The sequence below is a fragment of the Aptenodytes patagonicus genome, chromosome 8 (genome assembly GCF_965638725.1).
Source record: "Aptenodytes patagonicus chromosome 8, bAptPat1.pri.cur, whole genome shotgun sequence".
NCBI lineage: Eukaryota > Metazoa > Chordata > Aves > Sphenisciformes > Spheniscidae > Aptenodytes > Aptenodytes patagonicus.
The window spans coordinates 9,272,072-9,294,811 of NC_134956.1; the positions used below are offsets into that span (position 1 = coordinate 9,272,072).

Here is a 22,740-nt window from a genome sequence, read left to right on the forward strand (position 1 = left end):
GAAAAAATACGGATATGCAGAAAATAGAGGATAAAAATTGTTTTGAATATATTTTTAGTGCTTAGTCAGTCTGAGAGTTACGCACACTGTGAAAAGAGACCATAAGCTAATGCTCATCCATATTGTATAAAGGATACTTTTAGGCTTGCATTCGGATAAAGACTCATGTTTATGTGGTTTATTTAGGGTTTTCTTTGCATGGAAAGTTAAGAATGTTTACATAAGCTTGTAGTATAAGTAATCATAATGTAAGTATTGTGTAAAGCTCGTGAAAGACATCTACAAGTTCAGCTGAGGAGGAGGAGGATTCTAGGTTGCTAAGGCCTTGTGGATTGCCAAGCATATCACTGGTTTTAAACGATTTTTGGATGGGGTATGAGGATTTTTTACTACTTTTTTTGGCTGTTGTTCAGTTGTGGGGAGGGGTAATTTAAACGTTGTGAAGAGGAATTACCATTTTCCTACAGTGCACGAGATAAATATTTCTATTATATTTTCTTAACAGAGTTCTGGTTCTAACCCAGTTGTTCTATCCCTGTGACAGCATCTTGGCACAAAGCAGCCTTCTGTCACACAAATAAACATCAAATAAATGAAGAATGTCAGCAAAAGTGTAATATGAAACTAATAATTAGTTGTCAAAATTTCAGCTGGTTCACTGTGAATAGTTTTCCCTAATTCTTTTTTCTTTTTTTTTTTTCCCCTTCCAGAAATACAAAGAATATGAGAAGGACGTTGCAATAGAAGAAATTGATGGCCTTCAGCTTGTGAAAAAGTTAGCAAAGAATATGGAAGAAATGTTTCATAAAAAGTCTGAAGCTGTACGGGTAAGCAGCAGATCAATCTGCTATTTCATTCTAGGATGTAAAACTAAGTATATAATTTAGGCTCTGCTCTGAAGGCTGTACTAGCAATCGAAGGTGCTGAAGTGGAAGTGCTAAAGCATTCAGAAGTATTTTAGGATCAGTGTTCAAGAGAATAGATATAAGTTATTTGTACCATCAATAGATAAATGCAAGAGCGTGTAACTAGATTTGGACTACCAGTTTCCCATATGAGTTTGTAAGGTATCACTTGTGTTCAGTAAAACATAACTACATATGACTGTGCATTAAAATGTTGGATTTCAAGATATCGGACCAAAGCAACTTAATTTAACTGCTCACTGTTACAAAATAGGATTGCAGGGAATCTTCTGAGTTCAATAACTGCCCTTTAGTTCAAATCTAGAAGAAGATGGAGATGCCTCAAATGGAACTAAATCCAAAATTCCTCTAGTTGTGGTAAGTACTACATCACTCTAAAGGCAACTTATTACTGATCATTAAGTAGCTACACTGAGCTTTCTGTACATCTGTAGGTTTTGGGGTTGGTTTCTTTTTTGATCTCCATTCTGATCTTTTGTAGTAGCTTTCGCATCCTATTAGATTAGATTTACCATGAAAAAAGAAGTTCCAACTTCTGTTTTACTATATCAAATAGGAGTTCATTGTAACATGCATGTCCTAAAGAACAACAGGTCTTCTGTTGTAGCTTTCATTTTGCATTATTCTTTGCTAGAAGTTGAGGTGACTGCCTGTAACAGTAGTTCCTGTTACATCACCTATATCAACAGATTAATGGGACATTATGGTGATGCCGTTTACCCCCAGCTACTGTATTTCAGCCAGATTTGTCTGCTCAATTGAGTTGAAGGTCTTTGTGTCTCAACTGTGGAGCTTAAGGTGTCACCCAAGGACAGGGATTCCATTTGTGTAACTGTAGATAAAATTTCGCCTTCAGCCTTTTATTTTTTGTTATGGTGCAAAAGGGAGGAAGGAATTTGGCTATGTTTTAGAGATTGAATTTTCTGGGCTGGCAGCAAAGTAAAACATATTTCAGCTTGTAAACTGAGCACGCTTGGCAAGGAAGCAGAGAAAGACAATAAACATGGAACCCCGCAATGCTATTTTTACAGTCTGTTTTTCAGAGGAAAACTGTACTTCAAGATGTGTGCAACAGCTTCCAGAAGCCTGCAGAATATTGACTCTGGGTGTGTGTGTGTGCGTTTTCCTTGTTCCTTAGAAGAGAAAACTGCTGCCCTGAGATTGTAACAATGTGAAAAAACCATTCTTGGAGCAGCACTCATTTAGAGCGAGAAGTGACCAGCAAGCTGCACACAGGGAAAGGGGAGCTCTCTTCCGTCGGTGTGGAGTGCTCCTGGGGAAGAGCAGTCTGACTCTCAGTTAGAGCTTTGTAGCATATGTTTTCTAACATTTGTGAGTATTTAGAACTGGTTTGGCCTTTTTATACAGATGATGTTTTTGTCTAAGGAGGAAGAAAATATAGGACCAATATAGGCCACCCTGCTCTGAGTGAAAATAAGCCCAAATTCTGTGAAGTTAAACTATGCATATAGTATTGCGTGAAAAGGTTTTAGTGCTGGAAAAACTGACTGAAATCCAGAGTCTTCTTTGGAAGGTTTCCATCTTTGGAAAGGAAGCTAGAAGCTTGGTTTGGACAGGGTCACTTCTTTTAGAAAACGATCTGTTTAGTGTACCTTCCAATAAAGTTGTTCTTTTTTGCATAATTACATAATGTGGTCCATCTTGGTTACTAGAGATGTAGTGAGTGACCTTTTATGTTGTGGTAGTAAGCAGTACTTAGTATTTTATGTCCTGATAAGTACAAAATCCTTTGGTACAGTGCAGATTTTGCATGAGTTCCATGTTTGGTACATCATAGCTACTTTTCTCCTCATATCTGGAGAGGTGAGATAGGAGTTACAAAGCTCATATGGACCTAAGACCTCTGCTCCATGTTGAGACAAAGTAATACTGCATCACCTTGCCTCTAAAATAATAGAATTTTGACATAAGCTTTTGATGGAAACTTGTACGAAGAGCACTGAAACCTAGAATTCACAGTAATATTTTAGATACGCTGGCAGTAATATTAGGGTAAGTACTAAATGAGAAGAGTACCTTACAAAATATCTCTCAGCCCTAGAAATAATGGAGTGACCATTGCAAGGGTTCAAATCCAAGTGCTCAGAAAAAGGTGTTCCAGTGTTACCCCAAATTGTTACCTTACACTGCTCGCTGAATTAGCTTCAAGTAGACATCAAAATCCATGGTTTAATTTAAAATACTTTTTAGATAAAACATTTTAATCAACATACTTTTTCAGATTCTAGCAGATGTAGCAATCTGTGACAACTATTCAGAAAGCCACAGTATATAAAATGTTTAATTTGTAGAAAAGGCCAAGAAGACTTGGAAATATAGAAAGAGGATGGCTTGGAAAGGCCTTCAGTTTTTTTGGTTTGCTTTATGCTTTCAAACACATTAACTTGTTTGAAGCTACTAATCACGTTTGAACTCTTCTCCCTCCTCCCTCTTTATATTCTGGTTGAATTTTTATCTTTCTGTCTCATCGCTTTTCATAGTGATTAGTTGGTTCAGCGTGATTTTTATCATATTCATCCCCTGTTTGAATTACCCTTCAGTATGCAATTATCCTATCACAGAATGTCCTATTTTTGTGCTGTCAGATACATAAAATAAATGGAAAACTGAAAGTGCTAAACCAATTATATAACCTTTTGTCATTTACTTACTGATGGAAACCCTTGCAAGCAACCTCCCCCCCGCTGGTGTTCACTATATTTACCTTAGATTTATGTCAGTTCAGGATATTCCTGTTAACCATTTCCTTCCTAATACTGCCCTACTTGATTGAATTTCAAAGAGGCAACTTCAGATTTTATTTTGAAATATTTGTGACATGATTTAAGTTAAAACCACTGAAGAGTGGTTTTGATTCAATGTTGCTGATGCTTTGTTTCTAGCTGTGACAAATGTAGATGTATCCATTTACCTTTAAGACTATGACATTCGAGTTGGGGAAAAATCTTACTGCCCATAAGGTGGGATAAGTTGGAAATGTTTCCTGCGTTGTTCAGTAGTGGGTTTAATTTTACAGCCAAACCCAAATAATCCCTTTGAGAGCCTTGTGTAGTCTGCTGTCACTTGTGGTATTGCTTCAGTTGCTTTTCCTGGACTTCTAGTGATTTCACTCATAGGAAATGTGCTTGATCAGTCTTAATTTTAAGTTAGCTGTGATTTTTTTTTTTATTTTATTTTTTTGAAGGTTTTATGCTACTCTAGTGACTCCACTGGTTTGAAACTGAAGAGAATAGAGCACGATGACATAATGCTCAGTAACAAATGACTACTGCAATAAACTCGATAGTGAAAAAGAGGTGGAATTAAAACTATTCATTTGGTACTTTTACTTTTCCTAGTTAATGGTGTAATAGGAAAAAAATCAAAGGAAGATAGAGGGAAGTGAAAAAGAAAGCAAAATGAAAGATAAATAAGTTATTAGGGAATATTAGAAAAGCTATTATTAAAACTTCAGCTATGCAGTCAAATTTCTATTTTCATTAGTGTTTCTTTGCAAGTAAAGAGAATCCTGTAAAAATGATTGTTGATTTACTTGTAAGATGGCAAATCAAGTGTTAAGGATTATTTTTCTTTAAGGCAACTACCATTGGTGCAGTGGAAAATGCAAATAAAAGAGATTTCTTTTTATTAACTTTTCCTACTGTAGCTACCTAGTGTTCATTGTGAAGCTGATTCTCATTATAACTGTACGGTGAAAAGTAATTGCTGTTGTACAGTAATTCAATTTCAGTGCATTCATGCATCAGTAAGCCAGTAGGGTTTATCTAGAGAAACCTGGGACTTTAAAGCTTTTTATCATGAAATTCCACATGCAGACAAACGTTCTTTCAAGGAGTAGAATATCAGCATTTACATTTAACAAACATTTGCAATGGAGAAATGGATTTTTTTCCACCAATGATTTTTACACCAGTCTTCAAACTGCTTTCAGATACTATTAGGATGATATTTATGCACAGTTAAAAAAATGTATGTATTTGAAATGTTTGTGCTTATTCATATACGTGGATGTATATGCATATGGGTACATATCTTTACACACATGCATATTGAGGTTTATATATGTAATATCAATAGATGCAATTTACTATTGATTTTTGGCATATATATGTAAGCAAAGTATTTAACTACATGTACTGCATCCACATATTTCCAAGCAAATACTGGTAAATTGGTGTCCTGATCAATAAATTAATTTTTATTTAAAATAAAGTGATATGTTGGTGAATGCAAAATGAACTTGGCTGGATGAACACAGAGATCATGGTAAGTAATCCAGAGCTGAGAGTGAAAGGTCCTAAACAGAGGAAGTTTCTTTCTCCATAGGGATATTTTGCAGTGCTCTGAATAGGCTTATTTATGAAAGCTTAGTAAAGAATTCATACTGAATATTGTAGTCAATGAATGTAGCTTTTATTTACAACCAAGTACTTTACTGTTTTCTTGGATGTATTTGGCATTTGACTAATTTTTGGTGTGTAACTTAATGGTAAGTTCTTCCCCATTTGATCAGACGTGTTGGTACAGAAGGTAGTTTTTGTTTTCTGGTTGGTTGAGTGTGGCATTTAGAACTGGATTTTGAAAGTAGATGCTTAAGTAGACCGATTTCTTACCCACTGTTAAATACCTTTCCATTCCAGGAGTTACTTCAGTCATTCGCTTTAAGACTGCTGCTTCCAGTTGTTGTCACTGAGCTCATACAAAAGTGTAATCACAGCAAATAAACTAAATAAAACTCAAATTTTAGAAAGGGGTCATTATTTCACATGTTGTCATTGATATGGAAGTTTTTTATATAATCTTTTGGGGGCTTCTTTTCTTCTTAGAGTGGATAACTTTTGTCATGTTCTTCGGTTGAGGTTATTGACTGCAGCCTTCCCCCCATTTACATTTGAACCCATTGTCACTTTTGCCAGTGGTTAAATCCCTACAAGTGTCATCAGAATCGGGGAGTGGTTACAGGGAGGAGAGTCTGTATCCTCATTGAGGAAAGGCAGAGAAAACTCAGTGATAAGAAAGGACTTCTGTATCACTAGGGGTGATACAGAAGAGACCCGAATAAATTGTGGGAGCTTTATTTAATGGATGAGGGGTAGAGACAAAAAAATACTGTGATAAGATGTTATATGGCACATGGGAACCTGATGAAGGATTAAAAACAAAACAAAAACTAAAGAAATGTACCTTTCTGTTCAGTAGTCTTGGATCTATGTTCTTAATACTATTGAGCTGGTTTTTGGTTTTGTGTGTGCGCATCTGTGACCAAAGTAGATATAGTTCTGAATATAGGGGGAGTATATCTGTTGAATTAGGTAAAATAACATTTTTTATTCCATTAAATTTAAAAGAACTCGGTCTTGAATGAATATGTTATTGAAAGTACATTTAACACATATATTGAAGGAGCATTTAACTCTAAGTACTAATCTGCAGGGTTATCCATGTAGATTATTAGCTGATCAAGGGTAACCGTATTGTTGTCTAGACATTCACAGGACCTGCAAAGCTTTGCATCTTTTGTGCACCTTACAGCTCAGAACACTTCCCAGCAGTATCATTATCTTACTTTTATATCAAAGATCAAATATATCAAAATGTAACATACTACAAGACATTGCCAGTGTCCTAGGTCCATTGTGTATTATGTTTTCTTACAGCCAGGCGTCTCTGGTGCAGACATCATTATGTATAAAAAACTGTTTGATATTCCTTCTATTATGGTTTTAAATGGGATTTTAAAATAACGGCCATCTGCATAATTTTCTACCTTTTATTTCTTCATATATAATCTGCGAATTAAGAATTGCTGGGATGTAATCTCCAGTTTACTGGAGATTGCATACTGGAGAATTTTTGTAAAACCCATTAAATCAGGGAAGTTGAGGTTGTCACTGCTGTGTCATTATGCCAATTAAGAGCATTTACTGAGGACAGAACATTTTTGCGTGGTGGGGTTTAGTATTTAGATAGTACTTTGTTAACTTGGAAGTTGAAAAATAATAAAGGCTTCCCACAGTGCCTAGAGAAAAAATGAGGCAAGTGAGGAACATTCCAGGTGAATTTTGAACTGATTTCTTTTGAGACTGTTTTAAATGTACACTGTCTTCAATGCCCACTGTGTGTTTTATTACACTGTATTTTTATTCTGATTTTTCTATCACTTTGATCAAGGCTAGATTGGGAATGGCATTCTTGAGAAGCAAATAATCATTCACACTTCATATTCATATAATAGAAGATAGAAAGGTCTTAAACGTCAAAACTTATTACTTTGCTAGGCTCACTATTTCTAAATGTATAATAAACACGTTTTCACTATCCACGCTGTTCCCTCATTGAGCTAATTTGCATCTGCAGAATTAGAAGGAAGGAAAAGGAATATCAACATGCACTCTTTAAAATTGTGCTGCTCAATGGATGCTATTCTGACTCCTGATTTTTTTTTTTCCATATATAGTAAGACAGGTTGTTTTTTGTCAGCAGGTGGAAATGAAAAAAAAAATACCATTAAGTTTATAAATTTACTGGAGGAAAAAATTATAAATGGTTGTGGGTGGAAGGAAATTGTGGTGAACCAACCCAGTGTCACTATAAATAGTTTTAAATGGCAGAAAAAAGACATAATGAATAAAGGAGAGATGGCTACAATTGTGTTAATTCCTGCCAACAAATTAAAGGTTTTCAGCAATATTTTTGTATTCACATTTAGTATTTTAGCTGTAATTGTTGCTAGTTACTTTTGGTATCATTTGAATTTTGCTCACAGTTCTACTGATCTCCTTCATATTTAAGTGATGAATTTCTGTTCTGAAAGTATTAAGAGCTTTATTTACTTTTTAGCAAGTTAGACTACACTGGAAAACAAAAAGATGGTTAGTAATCCACCGACAGTCAGTGGAGTATTCAGTAGCATAATACATAACCTTGATAGTCATAGTTTGAAGAATATTTAAAAGCACAGTAAATATTTTTCTTGTTTATTGCTGTTGGACTTAAGGGTTGCTTTTGCCAAATGTATAGAAGTTAGGATCTTCAACAAATGAAGCACTTGCCAAACCTATTCTAGTGCAGATCAGCTAGATCACGGATTGCTTCTTTGGTTTTTATTTCTTTGAGTTTCCCAAGAAACGTGTGTATTTGCAAACACATACTGCTGTGAATTCTGAAAGGGGGGGAAAAAAAAAGTTCCTTTTTATTGGAGTGTAGGTAGGCTTCTCTTATCCTTAGCCTTCATTCCCATGACATAGCTGCAATATGAGTGCGCAGACTGTCCTCAGGCACGTTGCTGGTGAACAAAAGAAATGAAGGGAAAAGCTACAATCAGTTTATCTTATACCTGTACTACTTGTGTAATGGAATAGATAGGTTTAATGGAAGTTAAGGTTTTTGCCAGTAGACCTCTCTGAATCATAGCGGGGAGCCCAAGTGTGTTGATTAAATCTTTATCTAACTCTTATATGTCTTAAAATCCAGGTTAGCTGAGTCTACAGAAAGCTATTCTTTAAATAGGTTGGGGGGGAGGCAAAACCTAAAAAACTCAGTTGCTTTGTCTCATGCGTTATTTCTCAGTGTTTGTCTTCCACAGAATGAAAAGAAAACCAGCAAAAACTTCAGGGAGACCTTTCATCTGCTGCTTAATCATTTATTTTTTAACAGTTCAGGAATGCCTTCATTGCAGAGACTTTAATTAGATCAAAAGAATTTTGTAAATCAACCTTTTTTCTCTGCTCAGAATGAATTTTCTGTTTTCTGTCTCCGAGTACTAATATGTATTAAAGAAAACTTGAATACAGAAAATGAACTTGCTAGGTACATTTTTTGAGGAAGGAGCAGTAGTTCATGTTGATCCTGTTTAGGAGATTCAGGGATATGTATTTGTCAAGATTTCCAGGGAGTTATGTACATTACCTAGTCACATGCAGTATCTAGGAACTACTGTTTCCTAAAATGCATGCTTTTAAGGCTCTGCAAATTTGGAGCTTTCATTGTCTTGGTATAGCTTGAAACAAATGATCTGCAAAAAATGAAGAAACTTGAACTATGCTTTGAATTTTGTCTGTCTTTAAATTCTGACATGTTTGTATCTTTTTAAAAAAAAAAAAGCCCACACAGTCTTAGGAAATTAAGTGAATTTCTTTTGGAAGTTCGAATTTAGAAAAAAGAAAAAATACTGTTAAGACAAAAAGGAAAAAAATAAAGACTTGTAGAGAAAACCTAAAAGCATTTGCTGCTGGAGATGATTATGACGGTTTCATCTTCAGTGCCGAGAAAAGAAGTGAAAAGTATTTAAAGATAGCGCATTCAAATATAGAACACTTATCTGGAAATACAGGCAGAGAGAAATATCAAACCAGCCACTTCACAGAATAATTATTGTATTAGACTTCATTGCAAAAGTACATAACATTCAGTCTTTGCCATCAACAACATAAAATAGCTTTCCACGCAGCAGGAAGAAAACAGTAAAGTAGTTTTGGAAGAATGAAGTAGGATAAATTAGCCTCATGTATCCTTCTTTCTTATCACTGTTTTAAGGTATTAGCGTATTTTAATATTTTACATTAGCTTCAATTATTTTAACAAAAATAGTTGTGTTGTCCAACTTGCTGTTCAATGTATGATTTTAAATTAGTCACTTCAAATAGTAATCTGTTACAATTAAAATTTAATTCCACTTGTACAACTGCCAGTTGTTTGATTTTTCAATTCTAATTCTTATTTCATATTGTAAATACATATCATTAAATCTATTTTTGGAATTATAAAAATGATTCCCAAATTTATAAATACTGGTACTTTTAGGTCATTAAACAATTAATGAAAAAAGTTCAGAGTCGGCTCACTTTTAGAGTGTTTACTGGTACTTATTATTAATTGACTGCTTTAAATATTCTCTTGAGAAGATGCACTATAGCTTGCTTGCTGTTCATGTAACATTAGCCTGTTTTCCGAAACCTTACACACATTCGATTTAATGCTTAGATGATGAAAAAAGGTATCTTCTTAAAGAGAATGCTCAATTTGGCGTAACCTGCATTTGTACAGAGTGGGTGTTCAAGTTGCTGCCTCCTTTCCTCGTTGCACGAATGATGTCACGCTGCTCTCTTCGGTCTGTGGAGCATGAGGGAATGCTAGGAGCTGTAGTAAGGAGGAGCCTGGTAATAGCTTTCCTGGAGGGATTTAATGAATGGTCATTTATCAATATTTTGAGTAGGAGACACTATCATCTCTGTATGAGTCTTCATTTTGAGAAATGAACAAAATGATATAGCCCTGACTCTGCAAAGTTTTTGAAGTGTGCTCCTTGGCTCGTTGTGGTGTGCCTCGGGTAACTACTGCTTTCTACAGCCACTTGTCACTTGCTTCCCAAACATGCCTAGCTAACCAATTTTCCTGCCTCGCCCCGTAGTTGGGTCAGGAGGTGCATCAGGTCCCAAGTGCTGGATTATCAAACTCTTTGCACAAAAGGTGACTGTGCTGAGCTAGAAATAAACTGGTGGAAAAACAGTTTGGTGGTCGTTTGTGGTTTAAGTTTTGCGTCCACCTAAAACTGCTGCAAGTCTTCCTCCATAGTAGCTCTTAAAGCACTCAGAAGCATTTTAATGAAAAGAGCTGTAAAGAGAATTCATTAGTATTTTTTTTTAAGAGCTTTAACTCTTCAATCTGCTCTTTATTTGTGATAGAGCTTCCAGCAGGTACTGTGTTAGGTCAGGCATGTTAGTTTAGCCTAAACTGCCACGGGAGCACCATTGTGAGAGAAGAGCCTCCTACACAGGTAACTGAGGGCAAATACCCCATTTATCCTCCTCACTTCCACCTTTCTTGAGTTTATTTGACTTCAGTGTAATTATGTAGGAAGATGCCTGCTTAATGTAAAATACTTTCAGCTTAGTTCATTTGCTGTATCATCTCTAACAGCTGATCATGTGTTCCAATGTACACAGTGCTGGTCAGCACAGTTACTTTCTCTTTTTCCGTTTGGATTTTTAACACTTACTGGTTCAAAAGTTATTCTGCCTCATCTCATTTTCCCTTAACACTATAGTTACTTTTATTTTCTTAGTTACTTTTATTTTCTTATTTGAATAGATTTATACTTACTTTACAGAGTTATACAAGAAGCCCATCATGCTCCTTCCCCCATTTGAACAGTTTCTTTAAGACTGGAAAACCAAATGGACTCTAGCAGTGTGTTTTTTAAGTGCACAGGCTCTCTAATCTTTCTAGGCAGCTTCCCGTGAGGGTGGGGGTAAAGAAACTCTTCACAACAGCATTGAATTTCAGGTGGTCACAATTTCTGCTTGAGTAAATCAGGAGTGCAGGCTTATCGTGACTGGCCTAGTGCTATGTGAAACACTTCTGGGAGACAAAAGCAGGTTGAAAGTGAAGTGAGATGCTTTTTTTTTCCTGGAAAAGCAGGGTTTTTTTGAGAGTGAGTTAACTGAAGCATTTAGTTAACACTCTTGTTTTGAACTGTTTTTTAACAGCTGTGTGAAATGCAACTGTAATAAAACATCAGACTTGAAGCTGTAACTAGAACTTCAAATGTTTAATCTTAATTTTCATGAATACCGAGAAAAAGGCTCAAGTTTTGTTAGTTAGCCTGTACTTCCATGTGCTTGCAAGTTGGCACTGGCTCTTCAAAAAGAAGCCACCCTATCAGCTTCCACAGGTGCTTGTTCCGCTCTCCTTTCTCCATCGCCTTTCCTTTCCCTCCACTGCGCTGCGGCAAATGTTTGTGTGGCTGTGCAGGGTGAAGTCTGGGAATTATAAGACTGAAGAATTATCCAGGCCGGAAACCCCAAAACAAAAACCTGAGAGGGGTTTTCTTTCCCTTAGATTAATTAAGATTTTGTTCATTGCATGAGATGAAAAATACTTGTAACAGCAAAGCATAGGAAGGAGACAGGAATGAGTTGGATCATATGCTGCTTTTTGTTTTTGCCTTTTTTTTTTCTTTTTTCTTGTGGGGTGGCAGTGATGGCTTTAAAACCATGTTGAACCATCTTCCTATTTGTTTGGATGTTTTTTAAGCTCTGGTGACTGCACAGCTGTTTAGGGAAATTGTCTGATTGCTTGTGTGTAAATGAGATGCTTCAGGTCTGATGTATGTGTTACCGTGCTAAATCTTTTTTGCTGTTGCATTCCATACTGTTGCAGGTGAGCATCTCCTCCTCCAACTCCTTTGTAGATAATCAATTTCTCATGTATGTTAGCTGCAGAAAGCTGGGCTCTTTAGCTCAAACTGTAGATTTCTGATCGAAAATGTTTCAAATTAGTAACCTGAATCTAGAACTTCAGAAAAAAAGAAACAGGATTTGGAATTTTCACTTTTCGAGGGACTAAGGCAAACTGGCTCTCACACAGCACGTATCGATTGTTAGATTTGAGGTTTTGCTAGGCAGAAGGGCAACATCTCAGGAACAACATAAACCCACTGAAGCCTGAATCTCATAGTGCTCAAATTCTGATGGTACTTCAGTCTTTGACGCTGGAGATCAAGCAGCCTGAGGGGTGGAAAGAACCCTACTAAAAACATAGCCTTGCTGTTGATCAATTTTATGGATTGATTAAAATGTGCTTAAAAATAACATGTTAACGGATTTCAAATCACTTCCGAAGACAGACTCTGAATGTGGGGTTTCATGAAAATGTCCAGGCAATTCTTTCCATGTACGCAGACAAAAGGATCTTAAAACATTTATGTTACAGAATTAGGATTTGTGGAAAGAACAGCTGAGGACCACAGCTCTGTAAAGCAGTACTGCTGTGCACTTGTGTGAGAGCAGGTACGGAGCGTGACACGTATGCCTGAGATTGCTTTTCTATTTTGAGATGATGTGAAGTTAAAAATCCCAGGGGGCGGGGAAGCAGACGTGTGATTTTTGTTTTTGTGTATCTTAGGTTTGGAAGGAAGAATATCGTGTAGCTCATGTTCAAACTTCTAAGTTTTTTTAAGCATTGTGTCGTTTGGTGCTTTGTCTTTGGTGCTGTAGCAATAGTAAGAACAACAGTGTAGTCATTTATTTCAGGTAGCATCTTGATTTCAATATCGTGTAATTATGCGACATTAACTTTATGTTTTAAAAGTAGTTACACTGAAGGGAACAAACAATAAATTATAGAGAAACACCTTATAACTTATTTTACTGTCCATATAAATAGATATAGCTATGTATTCTTGGATCAAGCACATTTCTCTGTCCTTTAAGCAAGCACAGCATATCTTGGATGATTGCTTCTGGCAATGCTGTGCAAGAACTCCAGGAGGATAAACTGAGTAAATCGTATCAAAAAAGGTGTTTCATGGAAGAAAATAAACAGTTCCAAACTAATGCTATAAATTGAAGTTTTATTGATGAATCTGTTTTTTATTATAAAGGTTGAAGTACAGCAATCATTGTGGCACAAAGCACTACAGAAATACTACATTAGAGAAAAATCTGGTGCCCTGTATTTCTGATGGGTCATTTCAGTGCGATGAAAAAGTGCTACACAAACATATGCAAGAAAAAAGGAAATAACTGCACTGTACCCGTGAGTCTTTATTTTAAAAACAAGCTGGAATTGGAGAAGCAAGCTATGCTGCAGAAAAATGCACTTAGACTGCACTTAGAGATTTCATGTATCTTCACATCACCCTTCTCAGATTTATCGTGGCAGGGGCTATGATACAAAAGGATTACAGGACAACTTTTTATACATGTCAGAAAAAAATTGCGGGATATCTGAGGTTAATTCTTTAATTCTTACGTGTTAGGATAAGACAGCATTTAAAACCACTTTAACTGGTGAATCTTTAGCACAGGCAGAGGACACTTTAAGGGAGAACACTGGTAAACATTTTTTATTTGCTAGTTTATACCTCACTTTGTTTCTACGGTGGGGTGTTTGGTTTTGGTACGCTTTGGGGCTAACACAATGAGGGGATTTTGTCCTCCTTAACACACTGAGCAGACTAGAATAAAATCTGTAATTAAAAAAGATTGGCTTATATTGTAATTTTTCATTATATTGAAAAAAAACCTGAGTTTTGTCAGGAAAATCATATTTTTATCACTCATTTCCCATATCTTGTGGTGAGATGGTAATTTAGCACTTTGTAAATGTGTCAGTAAATTAGTCTAGAGTCATTAATTTTGCATTTATCTTAATTGTGTTACATTTATGGATATTTATGGAGTTTTACTTTTTTACACTTCAAAAATATTACTACAGTGTTATTTTTGAGATGGATCTAAGACGACTAAATTATCTTATTTTAATGCAAATATTTTTGACATATAAAAATGGAAATACTGCCTTGATTTGTGAATTAAGCAATTTTCATTTAAATGTCACTATGAATCATTATAGAAATGAGAATAGTTATTTTCCTTTTGCTTTTAGATAATTCCATGCTCATGATCTAGAAATTAAATCACTAACCTCTTGATCTTTATTTTTGACTGAAGTTCAATAAGGGATTGGATAAATTCATAAAGGATGAGTCCGTAGGTGGCTAATTAGTATACTGATGGACAACCTTTAACTCAAGAAGCCCAAAAAACACTGATTGCCATAAGCTGGAATGGTTTACTAAAAAAAAAAAAAAAGGGGGGGGGGGATTTTGTCCTGTTTCTTAAGTTCTTTTCTTCAGCATGCACTGCTGACCACTGCTGGAGAGAGGTTTGGAGCTGTCTTTCTTATGTCTCTTACGTGCTGACAGTATGTGGTGTGATAATATAGACTCATTAGTGTGATTCTGCAAACATCTTGAAGAGCTGAACTTAAAAAGTTACTAGATGAATGCTATGCTTTTGAAAGACTAACTAATTTGCTGAGCTTACGATACAGTTCTTTGGGAGCTGGTGTAATCTTTAACTAAAAAATTATATTTTATTTTACAAAATGCTGCATGTTTCTGATTTTTGTCTTGTTCATTATCTTGTTTTCTGAGCTCAAATCAGCATCATATGGTGTCAGACACAACTGCAGGCTGAACCTTCAGCTTTTTACTTTTCTGCCCAGAGAGAGAAGTGAACCACACAGATGACACTGGCCTGGCTTCTTTGTGCAAACATTTTGAGCAATGTTCAGGAGAAACTCGGAGTATTGTGTGATAAGAGTGAAGCAAAAGTTCCTCAGAACTAGATCAACACAACCCCAAAGTTTAAAACCATAAACATAAAAACAGAGAGCTGCCTTTGGTTTAAAATAGTTTTAAGTTCTTGGGTTTTTTTTTTCCTTGTCTTCTCTTTAGATGTTGAAACTCAGCTTTGTTACATATAGTACCATGAATGTTGATGGACGTGAGCAGGTGAAAAAGGTATATTTTTACTATAATTATACAAAGATATTGTTCACCTGTTTCAGCCAGATCTACACCTCTCTGAGAATATGGGCAGTATCTTACATTCTGTTCCTGGCTGCAGGTGACAGTTTTGAACTTCTCTCCAGTACCCTCTTCTCCATTGAGGATATGATTAATTGGTAGAAATACATTTTATTACTCCATTTCTCTCCTGATTACTATAATGCAATATATCACATAAACACTTCACAGAATTGCTTGCCATTTTTCATGACTAAGGAGATGGTGTGTGTAGTTGGGAAGCTGTAGGAATGGAGATTAGTTAGTTAATTTAGGCTATTCCAAGTGACAGTCTGCACCAAAGGAATTACCAGTGCCTCGACAGACTTCCTTAAGCCAGCAGCCATTGTAACTCTTGGTTTTGGAGCTTCACAGAAATAATTTAATTACCTGGGTTCTTCCCTCTCTTTTCTTAAGCATATGTTCTCATTAGGGAAGAAAAAAAAAATCCTGATCACTGTTTTGTGGCTTTTGTACTGAACTCGAGGGCAATTAATTCACTTGTTCCATGCTATATCAATACTGTCTGCCACTTTATTCCCAGATCCTTTGTGGTCTGGCTGCTTCCTTGCCAACATGCTTCCTACTTTTTAAAGAACTTCTCTTGCTTTTCTAATATTTTATTGGATGTTTTAATTTTGGGCTACCTGTTGATTTTCTTCCCTGTTTATCTTCAATCCTCTATTTTTTTCTCAATCATGCTTAAGTCTACTTTGTCTGCACTGCTGTGTTACTCATCGTGTGATGCTTCATCTTACATTCTAATCTGTTTACCCGCTGCCTTGCTCCTTAGATATTTTAACGCTATGATGGTGTACCTTTTCCTTTCTCCCATAGTTAAACCAGTTATTTATCTTTGCAATTGTAAACCTAATGAAATCAGCATTGCCTTTCTTACTTCATCTTTCAGATGTACATTATATTTATGAATAGAACGCATCTGACTAGAATTCTATGTTCATTGTGAACAGATAAGGAAAACACAAAGTGATTATTTTGTGATTACCCTGAGGTGAAATTCCAGGAATAATGTTCATTTCTCTTCTGATACTTCTTGTCTGAGTGTACTGTTTGCTAAAGAAGCGACGGCTGTAAGCCCTTATGGTGCACATTGCTTTCAGTGCATGATTTTGCAGGACAGGTACTTTTCCTATGAAGAAATAGACAACTGGAACTTTACAATAACAATGAAAGAGATTAAAAAGTCACAAGACACGTTTTGTGTTTAAATGAGGTATTTATTTTGAAGGTAAGCATTTGAAAAGGCTTCTACCCTTTCAGAAGGCTAGAAATGATGATTGAAATGAAACCGGTTAAGCTATTTGATTGTAGCTGAAGCTACTTGGATTTTCAGTATTTCTTACACAAAACACTCACGACTGAGGCATAGTGGTTTGGTTTAGTTTGGTAGAATTAGTTTTTATAATTAGTCTATCCCCTAAGAAAGCCCTCATGAATTTGGGGATGGTTCCAGCCACTCCTGTGTCTAGAACTAGCTTATCTCAAATTCTTTTTGCACTCTGAGTATACTGATAGAAATTTTTAAACATCAATTACTTAACGGTTGTCCTGCCACATGTCTGAAAAGTCTTAGTGAAGCAAGTCACTTTTTATGAAAAAAGATTAAGAATTATTATGGTCTAGGAACTAAAGGGGGAATAGAGGAGTTTATTAGAATATTTTTAAAGATTAATTTGCTCATGACTAGATTTGAAAGTCAGTTTTTATCATGCAGGTATAGCCCAGACTGACTTTTGCAAGACTTGTTTCTGCATATGTATGGGAGTACTAGAGTGGAACAGGTGAAAAAAAATGTAGTTGTGTCAGCGTGATCCCTGATGATGCAATCAGATGATGGCACAGAAAAGAATATGGTTTTACTACAAGATCAACAAAGAAATAAAGCATACTTCTAAAATGTTTAAGAAGTTATGCAAAATGATGGCTTCTATATCACATGTTCTTAAAACATTTTAATGTAACATATTGCGCAAATCTGTAGGTATATATGTTTTTACTGCTAGTATCTTGTTAGAGTGCATGGCAGGTATAGGAGAAACATTATCTTATGTAGTTGCAAAATCATAAAAGCCCAGCTGCTCCTGCTGAGGATTCCCTATGATAAAGGGATGTCGGTTGTAGTCAACACAAAATCTAGGTTTTCTGTATGACATGACTGAAATATTACATCTAATGGCAGAGCTAAGTCAAAATTAGATGCCTTTCATATTAAACGCAGTCTTAAATAGCTTCATTCCACAGCAGAAAAGTTGAGAATCGTGGTATAATGTAGTGCTTCATGTCATAAAGACAATTGATCTTACATTATTCTGATTATGTTGTAGAGCACAGACTCAGGAGGATGCACAACATTTCAGGTGTAAATATAAACTCTGCAGTGTTGTTCCAGAATTCAGACAAAGACATGGAATTTATAAGTAGCCGTAAACATTGTGCATTTCTTCAAGGAGAATTTAGTGCCTGTCCTGTGATAGAAGCTCTGTGCAGCATACCCTTATGTTTGTTTTGCTCCCATACAAGACGAATCCATGCTGTTCATGCAAATCTTACAAGGCTGGAATCCTTGCGGATACCGATGTGATGATATACTTAATTTCTTCTTGAATGGCATATAAGTGTCCAGTGTGAAGAGGTAAGTACATGGGATAATAAAAATCATAAACTCTAAGCTTCAGGTTAATTTTAATTTGTTGGAGTAAAAGTCTTCCAAGGCAGTTAAAAGGTAAGATAAACTCACAGACATTCACTGATTGTGATCCTGCAAAAGCTGGTTTAAAGCTTCAGTGCAGAAAAACCTAGGATGCCATATATAAAACTTATCATTCAGATGGCCCCATTAATATTAATATCTGCCCCCCTAAAAAAAAAGTTTTAAGTGTTTTTTTCTTTAAATCATGTAAAATATTTTGCATGTTATCCTTAATGCTAGTATCAAGGAAAATATCTTTCCAGAGTGTAAATGTGAGTGGATTTAGTTATGATCTTTATGTATGGTGACAAGAATAATTTAGTATCAAAGCCTAGTTAATCCTCTGCATTCAGTCTGTCAAAGCCAACATATTTACCAAGTCATACTGACTGCAATAGGGACATTTGTCCAGTCAGAAAATATTAGGACCAGCAACTCATTTCACAGAGGATTTTGACCAGCTTGCAATGGTAACTTGGAATTACTGCTAATGGGACTGAATTTAAGGAAGTGTTTTGGAGGAGAAAAGGCTTCATTATCTATTATAAATGTCTGTTACTTGGTTTCCCTTATTTCTGTTACAAAGGACTAATGCTTTAAAAAGTGAAATGAGAAAGTGATATGGTGATTGTTATTCCAGAAATTAATTGCACTGCAGTCTAAAGTGGGTTGAAAATTTAATTTCCGTCTAAACTAAAAGAACATAAAATTTTATCCTGGATGAAATTTCATTCAGTCTGATTTCACTATTGGTTGCTTATAATGCTTCTTGGGAGACAAGCAAGTATAACCTACTGGCATGAAAACAGCCTATAAAATTTAATAAAAACCACAAAGCTATTAATCTACCAACTTTGTAAGCTTTCTTTTTGTTGTTTATTTTATTTCTGTTTTCTTTTAAAAAGGGCCTATCAACCTCAGTATTTCTTCCCACACAATTCTGCTTCTTTTGAAAATCCAACCTTCCTTTTCTACTAGTTAATTATTTCTCATGCTATTTATTTATGAAGAGTTGAGAATAGACAAATTATACATGGATTTTATTCCTTTCTCTATGTGCTATTGTGTTAGCTAGCTTTTAGTTTTCTGGTATGGCATGGTGTATGAATTAGATGATACAAATAATTTTAGTGTATTGTTTTGGTGCAGTAATCATAATAACATTAAAATAACTAGGAAAATGAATCATTCTTTGCACTATAATAAGGAAAAATCTAAGTAAACGTTATTAATTTGCAACATTGTATATGACTTGCCTACTCTCACTTTTATATAGCTCACAATATCTTTTCAAATGTTTTACATGGTATCACATTTGTGGTTAAAAGCTGTTAAATTGTTCCCCTTTGCCTTTCTTTCATTGGGGAATTCAAGTACTCTGAGCCAAAATTAGCGTTCAGGTCATTACAAAGACACTGCTGATATTGTATTTCATACTTAATGAATCTTTATTGGCATCTGAGTCTAACCTTGACTCTGCTTAGTGAATCATAACTTGGCAGTCTCTGAATAGGTGCTCCATTGTCCTATCAAATTCCAGCATAAATCAACTTGGTCTTTCCCAGGCATTGGCAATTTCATAATAAGATGCAGTTTTGTGGTTCTTTTAAAAAAAAAAAAAAAAAAATATATATATATCTGTGCTCCACTAAGACCTCATACCACAGGCAGTTGGGCAATGTTTGTGGTCTTGAGGAAAAGCTCTATAAATGTCAAATAAAAGTTACATTAGATTTAAATTTTGTAAGCGTAATATAGTCTCACTGTTAATAAAGGTGATGTTCTGCGCTTTTGTAATATCCTCAGTCATTTTGCTAAAATCATGCTTCTCTATCTCTTCATCACTGATGATCTCAAGGCTTGTTGTGAACCTCAGAGTTTTCAATCTATTCAATTTTTTAGGAGAAGAGAATAGAGAAATGATACTTTTATAAGCTGTGAGCTAGAATAAGTTAAAATGTCTCATATCACACAGTAAATGTGTGACAACTGAAAAGGAACTCAATTCTATGTCTTAACTTTCAGTATCTGAATGCGGAGCTGGAGAGCTCCCCATCCCTTTTATGGGGCATGGGAAGCCTTTTCAGTGCTCTTTCCCGCTGCTGCTTCTCCTCCTTGCCCATTAATGCTAAACGGCACATTCAATATTTCTGTTCTTTCTAATTCCTTTTGATGTTACAATAGGTAGCACAGAAGAGAAAACAACTATTTTATTTTTAAAAAGGTGGGATTCTGAGCTGTTAGATAATAGAAAGTTAGATATGTTTTTAAAACATGAAAAATACTGGGAAAATCCCACCTTCAAAGTAACAAGGAGCTTATTTTGCCTCAGAGGTGGTCAAAGTTGACATTTATTTGCGGGGTGTGTGTGCTTGAAATAAAATTATTTGCATACAGACTTTAGTTTTTAAATTTCTCATTTAAGTAGAAACTCAGGGAGGACATTTGAAATCCTAAAACACAGAGTATTATTTTTTTTGAAAAATATGTATGTTTCTAATAGGTGAGTGCAAATGGTATTGTGATGTACTGAATGGCATCACGATGCAAGAGTGATGCAACAGAAAAGATCGTAAGCTTTCACTTAGGTCTTATGGTCCTAGCAAGAGATGTAGCATGGGCTGCCAGCTAGCTCAAGTCTTCAACCTTCAGGCTTCATCAGATCCGTCTATATGATCATGTTTTAGACCTTCAAACCTAACTTGTGATGGTAGCCATGTTCTAGTTTATGCTGAGGCTTTTTACCTCATGCTTTCGGGTGTGATAAAGGCCACTGTGAACCCCCTAATTTCTGTGTAAGCTGTCTGCCAAGGAAAACCATGATTTACAGTGCAGCTGCACCTTCAGCAGTGCGTGGTTTGGGTCTTTCTGTCTTAGGAAGGCAATAACGAACTTAAAAAAGTTCAGGGAAGGGAAGCAAAGACAGTCGCGGGTTTGAATGACTTTATGGCAAGTGGATTACATACATGTGGATTCCTGACTCTGGAAAAAAGAGAACTGAGGGACGGGGTATATAAAAGGAGTCAGTAATATCATAAATGGTAGGGAGAACTGGAGAGCAAGCGGCTGCTCTGTTTTCCAGGGCAATGCCTAAGGGGGGTGCTCAATTCTCGTGAAGTCCCAGAGCTGCAGACTGGAAGCTTGGCAGGGTACTCTGGAGCATTATCATATACAGTTACATTGTTATTTTGTGCTTCCTTGGATTTCTTCTTTTGGCCACTTCTGAGACTGAATGCTGGTCTAGATGGATTCCGTGATCTGACTGCACATACCTGCTCTCAGGTGTAGGAGGGGAAGCGTATAGTCTAGCTCTGGAGTAGTTACAGCCTGAAAAGCCCAGACTCAGCAGCTTGCTAGCAAGGAGATAGATTTCTATGCAGAAAGCTAATTAAACTAAAATGAAGTCAGAAAAATTCAGAGCTCATCAATTTCTGTTGCAGGGAGGGTGGTTTTTAAGGTCAGCTCCAATCTAGAATCCATAATGCCCAAATATAAGTGTATGAATGCAGTTTCCCAGATCTTTGGATGAGAGCCCCCACTGGTTGGCTGTCATGTATTCAGAGGTGTCTCATTCTTGCTAGAAATGCCATTCTCTTCTTGCACACACAAAAAAACCTGACAAGTTTTTAATAGAGTTTAATTCTTGACAAAAGTCAGCTTTGTGCTTTTTGTTTTTATTTTAAATTGAGCTCTATTTTTAAGCCTGAGGGCTATTTCCTTTTTTGTAGCTTTGATGTATGTGCAGCTCTTGTACTGATAGTTTCAAGGGTTCATAAAGGACCTTTTTTTCCCCAGAAACCTACCTTTGGCGATTGCAAGAGATACTGTTGCAAAGTGATCCCCAGGCAGTGTTTTGGATCTCTTTCTCATTTTAGCAATTAATCGGACTTTTGCCATAGGGCATACCTAGTATTTCTGCTCTGTGGATGTTCCTTATAATTCAGAATGTGTCGTGATAGGTACTGTGTGATATAGCAGGGAAACATTGACAGAAATGTGGAATACTGCAATCAAGAGAGAATATTTGAATGTCTCACTTAAACTGTCAGGCAAAGTAGATATGCAGTGATGCATATGTTCTGAGAATATCAAATCTGCTGCATGTACTACCTTCAAAGAGATACTTTGAAATAGGAATTGCAGCTGCAATTAATTCTGTATAGCATGTTCCCCGTCTTCTGGAATTGGCATCAAATTTGCCTCAGAACAAGACAAAAACTAAGCAGAAATATAGAGAGCTTCTAGAAATGGTGAAATTCTTACTGGAGTTGCAGAACAGCAAAACTAGTAATAACATTTGGCGTATCCTTTAATTTTAATACTCCAATCTACTCTATCTGGAAATCACTTAATTAAAAAAGAAAGAAAGGAATACCACCAAGGCATTTATTAATTTTGGGGTAAGCTGTGTGAAATCTGTCAGCCTGAGTTCACAGTATCCCTGAGCTTCATTTTTTTTGGATTTGAAAATAAACCTTAAACCTCAAGGATGAAATGCCACCCTGGCTCATTTCATTACTTCAAGCAGATAATAAAGCAGCCCAGAATTAGCATTCCCTCCCACAGCCATGCTGCTTTCCTTAGGTAGCTGCCTTCTGTGAAGAGAGGCTTGTGAGCAGTGGTCTCTTCCATCTCTGTGGCTCTCCTCTGGCTGATGTTAGCCCTCTTATACCCAGGAAGGATCTGCAGATCTCTGCACCTGCTCTTTAGCTGGTTGCTGGTAATTCCAT

The 22,740-nt window shown here is 36.0% G+C and overlaps 1 protein-coding gene across 3 annotated transcripts in view; it reads left to right on the top strand.

The window, feature by feature from the left end:
* The window catches only part of CACNA2D3 (calcium voltage-gated channel auxiliary subunit alpha2delta 3), a 479,723-nt gene that overhangs the window by 99,742 nt on the left and 357,241 nt on the right, over positions 1–22,740 (top strand). For all 3 annotated transcript variants that reach the window (XM_076346275.1, XM_076346276.1, XM_076346277.1), the window contains exon 3: positions 711–827. In XM_076346275.1, the coding sequence (XP_076202390.1) occupies positions 711–827 (117 nt within the window). The remainder of the gene's footprint in view (positions 1–710; positions 828–22,740) is intronic.